Source organism: Olea europaea, chromosome 3 (assembly GCF_002742605.1).
Source record: "Olea europaea var. sylvestris chromosome 3, O_europaea_v1, whole genome shotgun sequence".
Lineage (NCBI taxonomy): Eukaryota > Viridiplantae > Streptophyta > Magnoliopsida > Lamiales > Oleaceae > Olea > Olea europaea.
This window is the reverse complement of record NC_036239.1, coordinates 18,280,670-18,295,638: the sequence shown is the minus strand read 5'-3', so window position 1 is coordinate 18,295,638 and position 14,969 is coordinate 18,280,670. Positions and strand designations below refer to the sequence as shown.

General features: G+C 37.8%; 2 protein-coding genes across 2 annotated transcripts; one reads left to right on the top strand and one right to left on the bottom strand.

The window, feature by feature from the left end:
- The first annotated feature begins 9,736 nt into the window (after positions 1 to 9,736).
- LOC111388239 (very-long-chain (3R)-3-hydroxyacyl-CoA dehydratase PASTICCINO 2A-like) lies at positions 9,737 to 10,653 on the top strand. The gene has a single exon (XM_023012928.1). The coding sequence runs from the start codon at positions 9,810 to 9,812 to the stop codon at positions 10,473 to 10,475; it is 666 nt and encodes a 221-aa protein (XP_022868696.1). The 5' UTR covers positions 9,737 to 9,809; the 3' UTR covers positions 10,476 to 10,653.
- Positions 10,654 to 10,970: 317 nt separating this feature from the next.
- Positions 10,971 to 14,360, bottom strand: LOC111388246 (40S ribosomal protein S25-2). Its single transcript, XM_023012931.1, has 4 exons — positions 14,218 to 14,360; positions 14,043 to 14,117; positions 13,801 to 13,935; positions 10,971 to 11,222 (listed from the first exon to the last, which is right to left on the bottom strand). Exons 1-4 carry the CDS (start codon positions 14,218 to 14,220, stop codon positions 11,109 to 11,111), a joined length of 327 nt encoding a protein of 108 aa, XP_022868699.1. The 5' UTR covers positions 14,221 to 14,360; the 3' UTR covers positions 10,971 to 11,108.
- Between the last annotated feature and the right edge of the window lie 609 nt (positions 14,361 to 14,969).

The window sequence follows — 14,969 nt, the reverse complement described above, 5'->3', positions numbered from 1 at the left end:
GCCAAAGGGCAATGAATTTAATCTTTCATGATATGATAGGCAAGTTTGTTGAAGTGTATGTAGATGACATAGTAGTCAAGTCCATTAAAGAAGAGGACCATTTCGAATAGTTAAGATGTTCGTTTGAGCGAATGAAGCAATATAAGCTAAAGTTGAATCCCTTGAAATGTGCATTTGGTGTTAATGCAGGGAATTTTCTTGGTTTCTTAGTACACAAGAGAGGGATCGAACTCGATAAGAATAAAGCGAAGGCCATTTTAGAGGCCAAACCACCTAACAACAAAAAAGAATTGCAAAGGTTTCTAGGCCAAGTAAACTTTTTAAGACGCTTTATTTTTAACTGTGCAGGGCGAACTAAAGTCTTTTCGCCGCTCTTAAAGCTAAAAAATAGGACGAATTCGTCTGGAAAGAAGAACATCAAAAGGCTTTTGAAAGCCTGAAGACATATCTATCAAGTCCATCAGTGTTGGTGTCACCAATCCAAGGACGGCCAATGAGGGTGTATGTATCGGCTGAAAAAGAATCAATAGCTGGAATGGTCGCACAGGAAGACCAATTTGGTGAAGAAAGGGCAATTTACTACTTAAGTAGACGGTTAACGAAATGTGAATGTAATTACTCTGCTATCGAAAAATTATGTCTGGCATTGTATTTCACATGTACAAAAGTAAGGGCTTATTTACGGCCCGTAACCGTTTATTTAATTTCTAAAGTAAATTTAGTTAAGTACATGTTCTCGAGCCCTATTTTACAACAGAGGGTAGGCCTTTGGACACTAACTTTATCAGAATTCGAGATACAATATATACCTTAAAAGGCAGTCAAAAATCAAGCTTTGGCCAATTTTCTAGCTGATCATCCATGCCTTGACATGCCTGAAGAAATTGAACTAGAAATCAATTCGTTCGAGTTAAAACCTTGGGTGTTGTATTTCGATGGGTCAAAAACCTCTAAAGGTACAGGAGTAGGAGTAGTATTGATTAATCTTTTAGGGATTTGTTACAAGTTCGCATTCACTTTAGACAGAATGTGCACTAACAATCAGGCCGAATATGAAGCCTTAATTGTAGGCCTAGAACTAATGATAGATATGGGAGTAAGAAATATGACTGTTAGGGGCGATTCTCAATTGGTAATCCATCAATTGATTGGTGATTTTAAATGCCAAAGTGACTCCATTATAAGTCAATATGAGATCGCCCAAGAATTGTTAGAAGAATTCGATCAAGTAGAACTTCAATGCGTTAATAGGATATACAACGACGTGGCAAATGAGTTAGCCCAAATGGCCTCAGGGTATTCAAAAGTTTTGAATTGGAAGTCTACTTGTGAGTATGGAATCATATTGCCCGTGACTCAAAGAAGGGCGAGAAAGATTGAACTTCACTGCATACAAGATAGAGATGCAATGGATTGGAGAACAGAGATTAAAGGGTTCCTTAAAGAACATAATGGAGGGATTAGTAGGAAAATGAAGCTGTGTTTGCTGAACTATACACTAATAGATGAAGAGTTGTTTAAGAAATGCTCTAATGGTGTATTACTAAAGTGTGTTAGTTTGCAAGAAGCCAAGACGATCATGGCTGAGGTGCACGAATGAATATGTGGAGCTCATCAAGCTGGCCAAAGAATGAGATGGTTAATTATTAGGAGTGGATATTTTTGGTCGAAGATGGGAGAATTATGCGTTCAGTATGCAAAGAGTTGTTTAGCATGACAAAAGCATGGTCCAATACAAAGGGCGCCAGCACGAGAGATGGCACTTATTATTAAACATTGGCCGTTCAAGGGTTGGGCGATAGACTTGATAGGGAAAATTTATCCCCCATCATCCAAGCAACATATTTTTATTATAGTTGCAACCGATTATTTCACAAAATGGGTAGAAGCGGTACTTTTGAAAGAGATCACCCAGAAAAATGTTATAGAGTTTATCCGTGATCACATCATTTATAGGTTTGGAATTCCACAAACGTTAATGGTAGATCACGGAACATCTTTGAATGGGGATCAAGTGAACAAATTTTTGAGTGAGTTTGGGGTTAAATTAGTAAACTCCACACCATACTACACTCAATCCAACGGACAGGTGAAATCTTCTAATAAGATTCTAAAAAATATCATCAGAAAGATGATAGATGAAAATGCCAGAAATTGGCACGAATGTCTGAATAAAGTCTTATGGGCTTATAGAACATCACCTCGGTCAAGTACCAAGGTTATTCCTTTCCAACTTGTTTATGGGCAGGAGGCCGTTTTGCCTATGGAGATCAACGTGCAATCGATTAGAGTGTGCTTGCAACATGAGTTGAATGATGATGAGTATGCCGAATCACTAGTTCAAAATTCATTGGGGTTAGACAAATTAAAGTTGGACATCTTAGATAGATTGCAAGTTCAAAAACAAAGAATGGCTAAGTTTTATAATAAAAAAGCCATAGCCAAGTCGTTCAGCCTGGGTGAACTAGTTTGGAAGACGATACTCCTTTTGGATAGCAAGGATCCAAAGTACGAGAAGTGGTCGCCCAATTGGGAAGGACCATACAAAATAAACAGTGTGTTACCCAATGAAGCGTATCACTTGGAAGATTTGGATGACACCAAGCACGTGAGATTCATTAACGGCAAATATTTGAAAAAATATGTTCCTTCTTTATGGGAATGTGAACAGATAAAAGCATAATCAAAATATGTTGAACGATTAAGGATAACAATTTCAGAGCGAAATACGTTCAAATAAAGTCCTTTATTATCAAACGTTCATTACAAAGATACGGAAATACAAATAATGGATGCTCTACAAACTACAATCAAAAGTAAGCTAATCTCCCGGTTGATCGTTGGGTAAGAGGGTAGACTAGCCTTACACCGCCTTCCTAATGCATCGCTGCAATGGTGGGATCGCCGAGTAAGAGGGTGGACTGGCCTCACAACCTTCCTAAATGCATCGCTGCAATGGCGGGTAAAGAGGCTGAGAAGCACTCTCAGCAAGCAAACTGAGAAGCACTCTCAGCAAGCAATGTGGCCCGCAAGCATCCCAAAAATTACCTTCTATCATCGACTCCTTGTAAAGGACAAAGAGACGATGGGAAGAACTTCGATGATAAAAACTTTGCTGCTGGCCAGAAAATATTTCCTATACCTCCCACACCAAAGGTGACATCAGGGTAAATAGTAAAATGGGTGGACTAAACTGTCCATTTTCGGATCGGATTGATTGTCAGAATGCCAAGCAATGGCAGCAAATTGGTTTCAAAGAAGAAAATGAAGATGAAGATGGAAGATGGAAAATGCGAAGCATTTATAGGAAGGTGGAGATGAAGAGACAGAATATGAGCAGCCGCATTCTGCCTAGTAAATGGAATTAAATAGCCCAAAGTCTTAAGAAAAGTGGTAGAAGTATCAAAAGAAAATGGGCAAGATTTTTAAGCACAAAGCAGTTAAATGCTTGAAAAATTTACGACTAAAAAACAAATGTCAAATAAATGCACAAGAAGTTAATATATATGTTCATTAATGATGAACAGAGTTACAAAAGGAAAATCAAATTACAAAAGAAAAAGGCATCATATGTCTTAATTACAATCCACCCCACACTGAACGAATTCGTTCCCTAAGTTTTTCCCAATCCTCGTTCTGCCGAGAGGAAGTGATGTTCAATTCGACCACGACATCATCATCAACTTCCAACTTCTTGTACTGCTCAACCAAGGACTTAGTTCGTTCAATTCCCTGGGAGGCGTTGCGCTTTTTAGCAGCCATTCTCGCCTTGCAGTCGTCCATTTTGGCTTGAAGTTCCTTCATCTGAGCAGCCAAATTAACCATCAAAGAGTCTTCCACCATGACTTCGGAAGAGATTTCTTTCAACTCGTCCTCAGCCTTGTTGATCTCCATATGCAAAGACTCTTTCTCAGATACGGCTCAAAGATATTGAGTACTTTTGGCCTTTAGTTCAGCATTCTTGCCCAGCAAAGAAAGGACCTCGGAGTGGATGACCTTCAACGTCGCTTTAAAATCGACAGAAAGATTGAGCGACGGAAGCGTCAGTGCTTGCTCCAACTTCGCATTCAAATGCTCAAGTTTATCCTTGTGTCTAGTAGCACTAACCCTACCAATGTCCATATCCATAAAGGACACGTACTCAAATATCGACTGCTTGAGGAACTTCGAATCTTCCTCTGAAGAAGCAGCAGGACGATCAGATGGAGCAGGGCGAGACGTCTTGACTTGCCCCCAGGAAGCGAACAAGTCTTGGATAGAACACACAATCTTGTCAGCATCCTGCAAAGAAAAGTGCCAATATTAAAGATTCTCACTACAACGAATAAGATAGGAATAAAAGTGAAGCAAAGATTACCTCATCAACAATCGTGGAAGATGGCATGTCCTCAGCCAAGTCTGCCACCAATGACTCCTCCATTCGTGAGGACTTCCCCTTGTCTGAGCGAGAAGATGTTGCCACAACGGGCAAACTCATAGGAGTATCTACAAAACTCAAGAGCAACAAATCAGAAACCAATAGCACAAGCAAAGGTAAGGCATCAAAAAACTGAATTACCTTCTGCTTCAACATTTGGGGGGTTGACGCCCTGGGAAAGAGGTGGCTCATCCATGGGTTGTGATGAGGATTCTGGGACTGAGGATGTCTCTTTAAACATAGTTCTCTCACCAACCGGTTTAGATGAAGCAGCCTCAGTGGAGGATGATGGAGCAGGAGCTGTCGATGCCAAAGCCTTTGAAGGAGAGGCTGAACTTTTCTGAGAAATCCAAAAATCATCAGCACACAGAAAAGTTTCAAGTATGGAAAAGTATGCTTGTGAGTAAACCAATTTAATTACCTTCCTCCTGACGATAAGAGGGGCATCATCATCATCATCAACATCATCCTCCAGAATGGGAGATGCTGAGGCTGGCCGTTTGCGGCTTGGGGCACTCTTGGCCGTAGTAGGCTTGACAGGGAGAGAAGAAGATGGACGAGCAGACTGTTTAGCGCGACGAGGAGGAGAAGGACTCCGGATGGACAAAGGAGTGACTAAAATAGGAGGAGGGGAAGAAATACTCGACTGATCTAGTGAATGAAAGGCACGATTGGCATCAGTCGCAAATAATCTGCGCTTCACTGACGGCCAGAGCTGTTCAAAAAGAGGATGAATGGCGTGGCTAGAATTGAAGGGGGCTAATGAGAAATAGCTGGTTAAGAGAAGATTGCGAGCAATTATAGCCTCTGCCTCCGCCTTGTTAATAGTATGAAAACGGTCAATCAAATTCCTTGAATAGCAAGGAGGAACAGGCCAAGTTTGGCTGAAACCAAGCTGGCGAGCAAAAAATTGGGGAGCATAAATTTCTATCCCTGCCTTAGCATTGGTCCCAGTCAAGCCGGTTAAAAACTGGATCCAAATGAGCAGGGAGGTGCTCACGCTGTCTATAGTGGAGGGGGGATGTACATAGTTTGGAGTCAAAAAAGGAGGAAAAGGAAAAAAGGAAGAGATTGAATCCAAAGAATAAAAGAATGAAAAAATGTCCCTTCTGGACATATTTACAGGAGCCAAGGGCTCCATGGCTAGCTCATAACAGCTAGCGGAGGAGCAAGAGATTGATGGAGCACCAAGCAATGAAAAATAGGATCTCAACCACAATTGAGTGAACCAAAGAGGTCCACTACCGGTGGGAGATGCAACATTCTTCAATTGGGTTTGAAGAGAGGCCATGCCTCTATAAAGGGCAGCCAAAAAGAAAGAACATAAATTCAAAGGCCTACCACGCACCAATTCATGCGCTATGGGTAAATAACTCAGGGAGGGCTTTATGCTTGGCACACATAAAACATATTTACAAAGCCAAACTAGAAGAAAAGCCACTCGCTCAGTATGGGAAGGCTCAGCGTTTGAATGATTGTGAAGGGTTTGCAGGCTTGAATAAGACTCGGTGTAGTTTTTACCAAACTTTGGGGCGCCACCAGAAACCAAGATACCAGGAAAAATGGTATCGCTCAAAAATGGTAGATTCACTAGGGCCCCAATATCCCTTAAAGTAATAGACATGGGGCTAAGAGGGAAAATAAAGGTATTATACTCAGAAGACCAAATACTCAAAGCAATCGAAAAAAGTGTTGAATCAAAAGTAGGGGGGCGAATAGAGATTTCTAACAAATCAAAAATCCTAGCATTATCAAAAAGTGCCTTAGTAGAACCATGGCCCACAAGACGAGCATGTCATCTACGGAAAGCTATATCAGATTTAGGCCAAGTGCAAATACCTCTTTCGCGAAGTGGCCCCAGCGGCAGAAAGTTTAGAAATGGAAGGCCTTGAGTGCAAGGAAACAGCTGACCCACCGCCGCCTGTTCAACTGCCTCTGCATTGTTGAAGAAGGGACCCAAGTAGAACTCATTACGTTCAACATCGGCGGGCGCGAGAAACTCGGAGTTATGTATGGACGACTCAAAAGTTTCTGAAAGTCATCAAAACTAAAGGAGTCGCCAGCTTGAGATTGTGAAGTAGCCATTTGAGAAGGAACGAAGTTTTTCAGGGTTACGTAGCAGGAAAGCAAAAGATGAACAATAAATCGTGAGAGAGACGTGAAAAATTTGAGGCGTGATTTAATGGTGCAGTGAAATGGCGTGTTTGGGAGTTATAAGAGTTTGCAAAACGACGCACTTTTTCAAGTGATGGAAGAAAACAATGATTGAAACTCTTGGGAATTTCGAATGTTGCTCGAAACACAAAGTGAATGTGGCAAAATTTAATAATTATTATTAATTCTATCATATTGGGGGTAATTGTTGACACATAAAAATTCAGCCCAAATCGAACGGCCCAAGGAATAAAACCCAATTGGAGGATCCCCAAATCAGATAGCCCAAAGAGCGAAACCCAATCAAACAATTCAAGATGAAGGCCCAAATGGGAAAGCCCAAGAACGCGGTAACGACATCGCCTGAGTTTGCAAGTCGCCCAGAATCTGAGCGAATGGAGTGCCATACAATCGCCCAGAGCTGTTACTCTATTCTCGCCCAAACCTTCAAGTCGCCCAAGGTCTTAATAAACATAAAGTGTTGTGGTTATCAAGTAGTGCAGTTATCAAAGTAGTTATTAAAGCAACCCTATTACGTTCCACGATTCAAGGAATTCAATCGAAAGCGGTTGAATGACGAAGAGTAATGGCAACAGTTAAAAAAGGCAGTTTTCATGACAAGTTGGCCATTACGAGGAAAGTGGGCAGTTCTAGAACGATCAAGCAGTTTTTAGGCGGTTGATCACAAAGAGATCGTCCATGAAGTATAAAAGGGAGAAAAGACATAGAGTAAAAGGACCGAATCAAAAACTCTCGAACAGAGAACATGTAATTTTAATTTCCTTAGCTTAGACTTAAATACTTTTTTTCAGTAACTCGTATGCTTGCGCCCCTTGGAGGCACTTTGTTTTTAATTTCCAATTGTAAAGTCATCGCCAATAAAAGAACATCCATTTTTGGGACTTTGTCTCAAGAGGTTTGTCCCTTACACAATCGTCTGATCCCTTTTTAATTGTTAGCGACTAACCCGCGCGAAACACTTGGCCTAGGGACTCAAATTTTTGGTGGTCTCGTAACAAAAATTTGGCCAACATCCATTCACATGGATAGAGGAAAAGAAGCTTTGATTTGCTGAGCTATTCTTTCCAATTTTGCCGACCACTATTGCCACCGGATGAGGTTTCTTGCTTTACCATTTTCTTCAATAGCTTGCTTAGAATACTGATTTGTGCAATCTACAAATCCAAATGGATGTTTTGTGTTTTTCTATTTTAGGTATTTAAATTCCTTGGTTAATCCATTTAAAAATAATAAAAATCCCCCTAAAAATTACTCATCTTTTCTTCTGTGATACATAGATTATGGGTTTCTGCTAGTGTTAAAACTATTAGAATTCTTGATTCTTGTCTGCTTATAATTGCTATTGAATAGAGGGAAAAAGAATAGGATGAGCCCTTGAGAATAGCCCAAAACAATTCTAAGTAGTTATGAAGTAAGCAAAAGAAATTTTGGTGGTGGATCAGGGTCTAATTGGTTGGATAATTTAAGAATGCCTTGTATTTAGTATGTGTATTGATTTTAATTAATTATCATTTGGGATAATTTATTGTTACATATCTACCCCTTTGTCAAATTTATTATACCACTGCACCATTAATTATGCTCTTCCATCACTATTTGTGCTTATACTAATTTTAGTTCTGTGCTAGCCGAGATAGAATTATGATTTGTCAAGAGCATTTTGCTCTCTATTGGTTGCTTTGACTGATCTAGTTTTTAGATTGCAAATTCTTTGGTAGAGTTAAACTATTAACAGGAAGTAGCTTGTCCTTATCCTTTTTCCTTACTAATCCTTTCTCGTGTTTTGCCAAGCTGCACATCCTCTTCATATTGTTGTCGCTTGTGACAACTATGAGCCTGTTATACATATTGTTGTCCTCTTTATATGTTTTAATCGTAAAAAGAATTATGTTCAAGGACCTCATATTAATTAGTCACTTAGGACCTCAAAGTTCTCAAAGTCGGCCCTGATTGTGACTAGTACATAACCGTGACTATAAACTAGGGATGCATCTATATTCCATTTATAAATGGTACTATCATTCACTTGGTTTATTTTCATTAATGAAAACATATTTTCAATGTTGTTAACCTCTCTCACTATATGATATCATCATTTACAGACAAATCTTCATCAAAACTTTCTCTCATTTGAAAGACTTTTAGACTTGGAATCAACAAAATCATATATATTAATAACATTAATTTGGGGCATTTTTTCTTTCCCTTTTTCTGAGTCATCCATCTTTTTTAGTTTTTCAACTAAAGCATCTATTAATTCTTCATTTCTTGATTTTTAATTTCCTGGTTTTAGAGAAATTCTAGTCTTAACAATGGCCGTATGGAGGACTTCTCTAGAAGTAGAAGGAATTGAAACCATTTGAAAACAGAATAAAAATTTGCTGCTATGTTTTGGTGGCCTTAAATTAAGCCTGGGTCTTAATGTTATGGGTTGTGGGCTGTGGCTGTAATGTTATGGGTTAATTTTAATTTTAATACACGGGGCGGTGAATTACGCACCGCTCCACCAATCCGTCGGGACGGTTTTTTGGCCCCTTTCGAGGCGGGTCGAGGCTGATTTTTTTGCCATCCCTACTATAAATTGTAACACTATGACCTTAATATATTTAGTTAATAAAATGTTTTTAGTTATCTATTTAATTAATAAATTTTAATCATGACCTAATTTTTGAAAATTAAAAACATATTTCTTAATTTTGAAATTATATATTTTAAGTACCTATATTTGTATGGTTCCCTTTTCAAAATTCGTCTAAAAAAGTTGTTGATAGTTGAACTACTAGCAAACTAATTTATATAGTTGATCCGCCCTTCGAGGCAAAGTCCAGTGGTGCAAAAGGTAAGAGTGAGGTTATTTCACATCTTGTTGACAGTCGCTGTGTGGGAATTCGATTCCTGAGACATGGAATTAGACTTCTTGTAGGAGCAATGTACAGACAGCTCTTACTCCCTGATCTGCTGAAATACATCACGTGATTTACCTTCCTCACAAAATTCTAGAAACGGGGTAGTGGGAGTCTTCAAGAGTGGGTTCAACCTTTAATTTATATGGTTGATCCAAAGCCCATAATTTATTCCCAGGGTCCCATAACAGTTAACCGGCCCACCCAACCCCATTCAACGCTCATATCTTTGTCTTCATATAATCAACACACACCATCTGTCCCGTACTTCTTTCTGTATTTTACTCAGATCTACCCGCCGGAATTCACTCCCCATGGCCGGATTTTTCTCAATTTTCAGGCGAATATACCTCACAATCTACAATTGGACCGTATTTATAGGCTGGTTACAAGTATTTTACCTTTCTGTAAAGACGCTGAAGGAATCCGGCCACGAACACGTGTACGCCGCCGTCGAGAAGCCGCTGCTCTGGGCGCAATCCGCCGCCTTATTGGAGATATTACACGGCCTGATTGGATTGGTCAGATCTCCGGTCAGTGCTACACTGCCCCAAATTAGCTCCAGATTGTACGTTGCGTGGGGGATTTTGTGGAGTTTTCCTGAAATACGGACTCATTTTCTCGTTAGTTCATTGGTGATTAGCTGGTCAATTACTGAAATTATTCGATATTCGTTTTTCGGTTTGAAGGAAGCTTTTGGTTCTGCTCCATCCTGGCTGCTTTGGCTGAGGTACAGCACGTTTCTTATAATGTACCCTACGGGAATTTCAAGTGAAGTGGGTTTGATATACAATGCACTGCCTTACATGAAGGAATCATTGAAATACAGCATAAGCATGCCTAACAAATGGAATTTTTCCTTCGATTATTATTACTTGGCACTTGGGGTTCTCGGCATTTATGTTCCGGGGAGTCCTCATTTGTACGGGTATATGCTTGGCCAGAGGAAGAAGGCACTTGCCAAAGCCAAAAGGGAGTAGATCCGAATATTGAATTTGAATTTCTGAGTTATATTGTTGACTCGATCTGTATGTTTTGTTCTTATTTTCGCAATGTGCCCTATTCGTACTATTTAACTATATGTTTGACCTATTAGCTGCAATTTCTTGGTGGGATATTGCCTAGAAAATAAGCTACGAAAATAAAGCTAAAAAGCCACTTGCTTTATTTGTCCAAATGGTACTTCGAACTTGGAACAAGCACGAAAAAATTAACGATACTTCTTTATCAATGAAGCACGTGTTTGGTTTATTCGGTATTAAGTCGAATCAACAATTAATTGTAATCATAACACATTACATGGGATGCACAATTTTTATCAACTTTTCAATCATGATTTTATTAATTTTTACCTAATATATTTGATTTTTAGCAGAAAGCAAGTTCCAGCCTCAAAGATAATGATACTACTAATGATAACTGGTTCCGTCATCTGGAACATGCCACACTTGGAACAATGAAAAGCAACCACCAGCTAAAAGAAACAGAGCCTTAATAACCATCAAATAGAAACGTATTACAGCAGTATCCATATCGTGCCAGGATATCTAAAACAGAAAACCAACAATGACTCGATGGCAAAATCCATCTGTCGCAGTAAACGAACACGACACCTAGGTGTTAGTGGCCCTAGTGTATATCTGCTGGCTTGAGTGAGCAGACACCATTCTGATCAAACCTTTGGCCATCAATTCTCTAATTGCCTTTCTTGCAAGTGATCCATTAATCTGTAACAACCATAGAGGGAAAGAAAAACGATTGTCAAGATTTCAACAACACTACACCAGTTATATCTCAAAAAACCCAATCAGAAAATGTGATCAGCTCAACCATTTTAGCAAATTGAACAAAGGAATGAGTAAAGCTTGAAAAAACACTCCAAAGTATATCATTTTCCAATTCCACGACTGAAAATAGTCGATTGCTAAGTAACAGTTAATAGTGTAAGTGATACCAGCAATTGAAATAGCCTAATGTAGAGGTTAGGGATAAAGCACATCTTGGAAGGCATATTATGGAGTTCCTACCGAATATGCTCAAGAAAGGAAGTGGTTTCAATACTGCCATAAACCAGACTCCAATCATTCTTCTCAGACAAAACAGTGAACCATGAAGTATTTCATTTAAAATACCAGAGAAGGATTTCAGCTACATACCATTTTCCTCGAATCTATGCTAAGATGGATACATATTACCTGATGTTCCTCCGACACATAAAGTGAAACGTTAGAACTGACCAAACCACAACAATTGGTGGCCAAACTAGCCTACCCCTTTCAGAACTAAAGCCACACCATATCAACAGCTACAGGGGTAACAACTTTAAGCGAAACCACCAAGCCTCGAGCAAAATTATCCTATTGTCAGCGAATTCTATGCTCGATAAACAACACTTGTTTTTCAACAATAACCAAGAGAATACGAGTGCCCAACCATTAACTTCAAATTAAATTTTGCAAGATCCATACACTTAATTATATATCATCCAATGATTAACCTATTACCCATAACCCATTTTCATATAATAAGCAAATTCCGCTAATTCAAACCATGTACTTAGAGATATTATCACACACCTTATATTCAACTTACTATTGATAATTTAGTTTTCCCCAAACTTCTTTTCAACCATGCATTTTCTCAATAAAATAATCCATAGCTTTTTCCTAATTAACTGCACATCTCCAAGAAAATCACTTTATCACAATTTATTCTCAAAGAATCTTACATCTAACAGGCCATCTCCAAACATTGCACCATTTTGGTACAAATCTTGTACCAAACTAAGAATAATTTTAGACACAAACACCAAGAGTTGAACCAAATGAACACTGTTTCATAATCTTATTTAGTTTTTTGGTCTTTAACAATTTATTTATCTCAAAAAGTTATTTATTTTATTACTACATAAATAATTACGTTTAGTTAATGAAAATATTGATTTTGTTAATAAATTTAAAAAATGTAGCACACTTGATACAAATATCACAATTAACAAAATATTACATTCAACATCATAATATATTTAAAAAAAAAAAAAAGTAATTACATTTCGATATTACGAAATCCAACTAATGTTGTCATTCAACACCTATGGATCGTTGACTAGAAGTACCATTAACATTATCTTCGTTTATGTTCAATGAAAATGAAGCAATACAGGGGACGTTGATTGTGTTAACATGCGATCCCTTGACCTCGACAAATCTTACCGTGATGATTCAATGTCAACCATTTTGCCTCTGATAAATTGCTGTAGCTATGTTAATTTCATCTCCAAATTTTTTGATATCTTTATGCATAGACCAGATGTGATCAAATTTGAACATTTTTCTTGTAATTTGGATATTCAGATAACAGCATTTCAGCAATGAAACAAGAAGATTGTAGAAAAGAAGTTGAACGTGTATTTGACGTTCTACAACCTAAGTTCGCAATTGTGATAAGACTGACACCTTTTTGGTAAAAACGTGTATTACATAATATAATGATTGCGTACATTGTTTTGTACAACATGATAATCAAGGACAAACATTAGCTTGATACACCAGTTCAAGATTTAATGAAACACCAACTCTAGAAGTTGAGTTGGTTGAAAATGAAAACCATTGCTATCAAGAATTCCTTGCTCGTCATAGACAAATTAAGGATAAGAGGCTCACATTGAACTTTTAAAAGCATTAGTAAATCATTTATGCAATGAATATACTAATTCAAGAATTGAATGAAAACACGAGTTTGACTTCGCAATTCATAATATTGAAAATTTAGAATTTTTATTGAGTGTTCTATTTTATTTATTTTTTAATTTATTAATGAATTCAATATTTTCGTTAAGTAAACATAATCATTTATTTGTAATTAATGTAGTAATAAAATAAATAATTCAATAATGTGATTTTTCTCTTCTTTTCAACCACATATTCTCCGATAAAATAATATTATACGTAGTCCCAAAACTTTTTTTCTTTTTCAACCACAAGTTCTTCAAATAAAAAAAATAAAAAAAAAATTAGTATTACAAAATACATTTTTCCCAAAAACTCATTACAATGAAGCCAAGGGCAAATTGTTAAGAAATAAAAAATTGAAGAAAGCGATGATATACCATTCATTTGGTTGGAGATGATTTCAAATTTTGTGCAATGGTTGAAGATGACCTAAGAGGCAGATGTCTAAGACTTTTCTGACATAAAATACTTTAAACGCAAATGCTTATGACTAGTACCACAAAAAATAAAATAAATTAATTAAATTAAAATTCACACACGTCCATCCACTACCAAATAGAGATTAAAAACATACCCTGAGACGATCGGAGAGGATGGAAGGTGTGATGAGCTTATATTTTGGGGCCTCAGAAAGCAACTTATCATAGGTTGCCTTGTCGAACAGAACCATGTTGTTCACCTTCTCCTTTTGCTTTCCCTTACTCCACTTCTGCAAATTATTAAACCCAAATTACACTCTTAGAAACGCACTAATAAAAATAAAAAGTAAAAACTGTATCCATCAATGTACAAGAAAATTGAGGAACGATTAACAACCTTCTTCTTTTGCTTGCCACCGCCAGACTTTGCCGGCTTGGACGACGGTGGGGGAGCCTTATCCTTCTTCGGCGCCTACAACCATTAACAAAAAAAATTAATCAATAACAGATTTACATGTATAATTCTGTACGTCTAGTAGTTTCTACGGAGAAGAGAACCGCCGGCGGCTCACCATTGACGAGGGCTGATGTTAGAGAGCGGCGGAGGCGATTGATTTCGTAAACCCTAGTAAAAGTCGCAGGGTGATTTATTTTGCTTTCCCCTTTATGCGACGTCGTTTTGGTTTCGCTCATAGCCGGGACCCATGTAGATTTTTGTTTGACTAGGCCCAGCCCAATTTATAAGAGGTAAAGCCTTTTAGCTTAGACTAAACAAATATGTTCTTGTAACTAATTTTAGTGTGGGTTTGAACATATTGTTCTCGTAACAAGTTCGTCCTCATCATTTAAATAAGAGCAAGTTAATTTTTAACTTTTAGTTGGAGCTACACAATCAATCTCAATGATGAAAACTGTCCAATTCCTCATCAAATTGTCGCATGCCATGCATTAGAACATGTCAAACTTCAATTTTTGGGACATCAATCTAAGCGTGTATTTGATAATCTTTATTTTGTCAAAAACCAATTTTTAGTACAGTCAGTATGGACCAGGTAGTCAAACACACGTCATATCAATTCCAAATCATGAGGTACTACTTCACTTAAGTTTGAATCTAAAATTTTTAATATTCTAAAACTACCCTTTAATTTCTCGTGTCCGCATGCCAATAGAGAGGGGTCCCCAAAGCAGTAAAATGAATTTTGTCATTGAGAATAGAATTGAAAAATCAAATTCTTGACCGGTTGTTAATGCATTGAATGGAGTAGTTGAATGTCAGATGGTGCAGATTTTTTTAATTAATATCTCACCACTTATTAAAGTG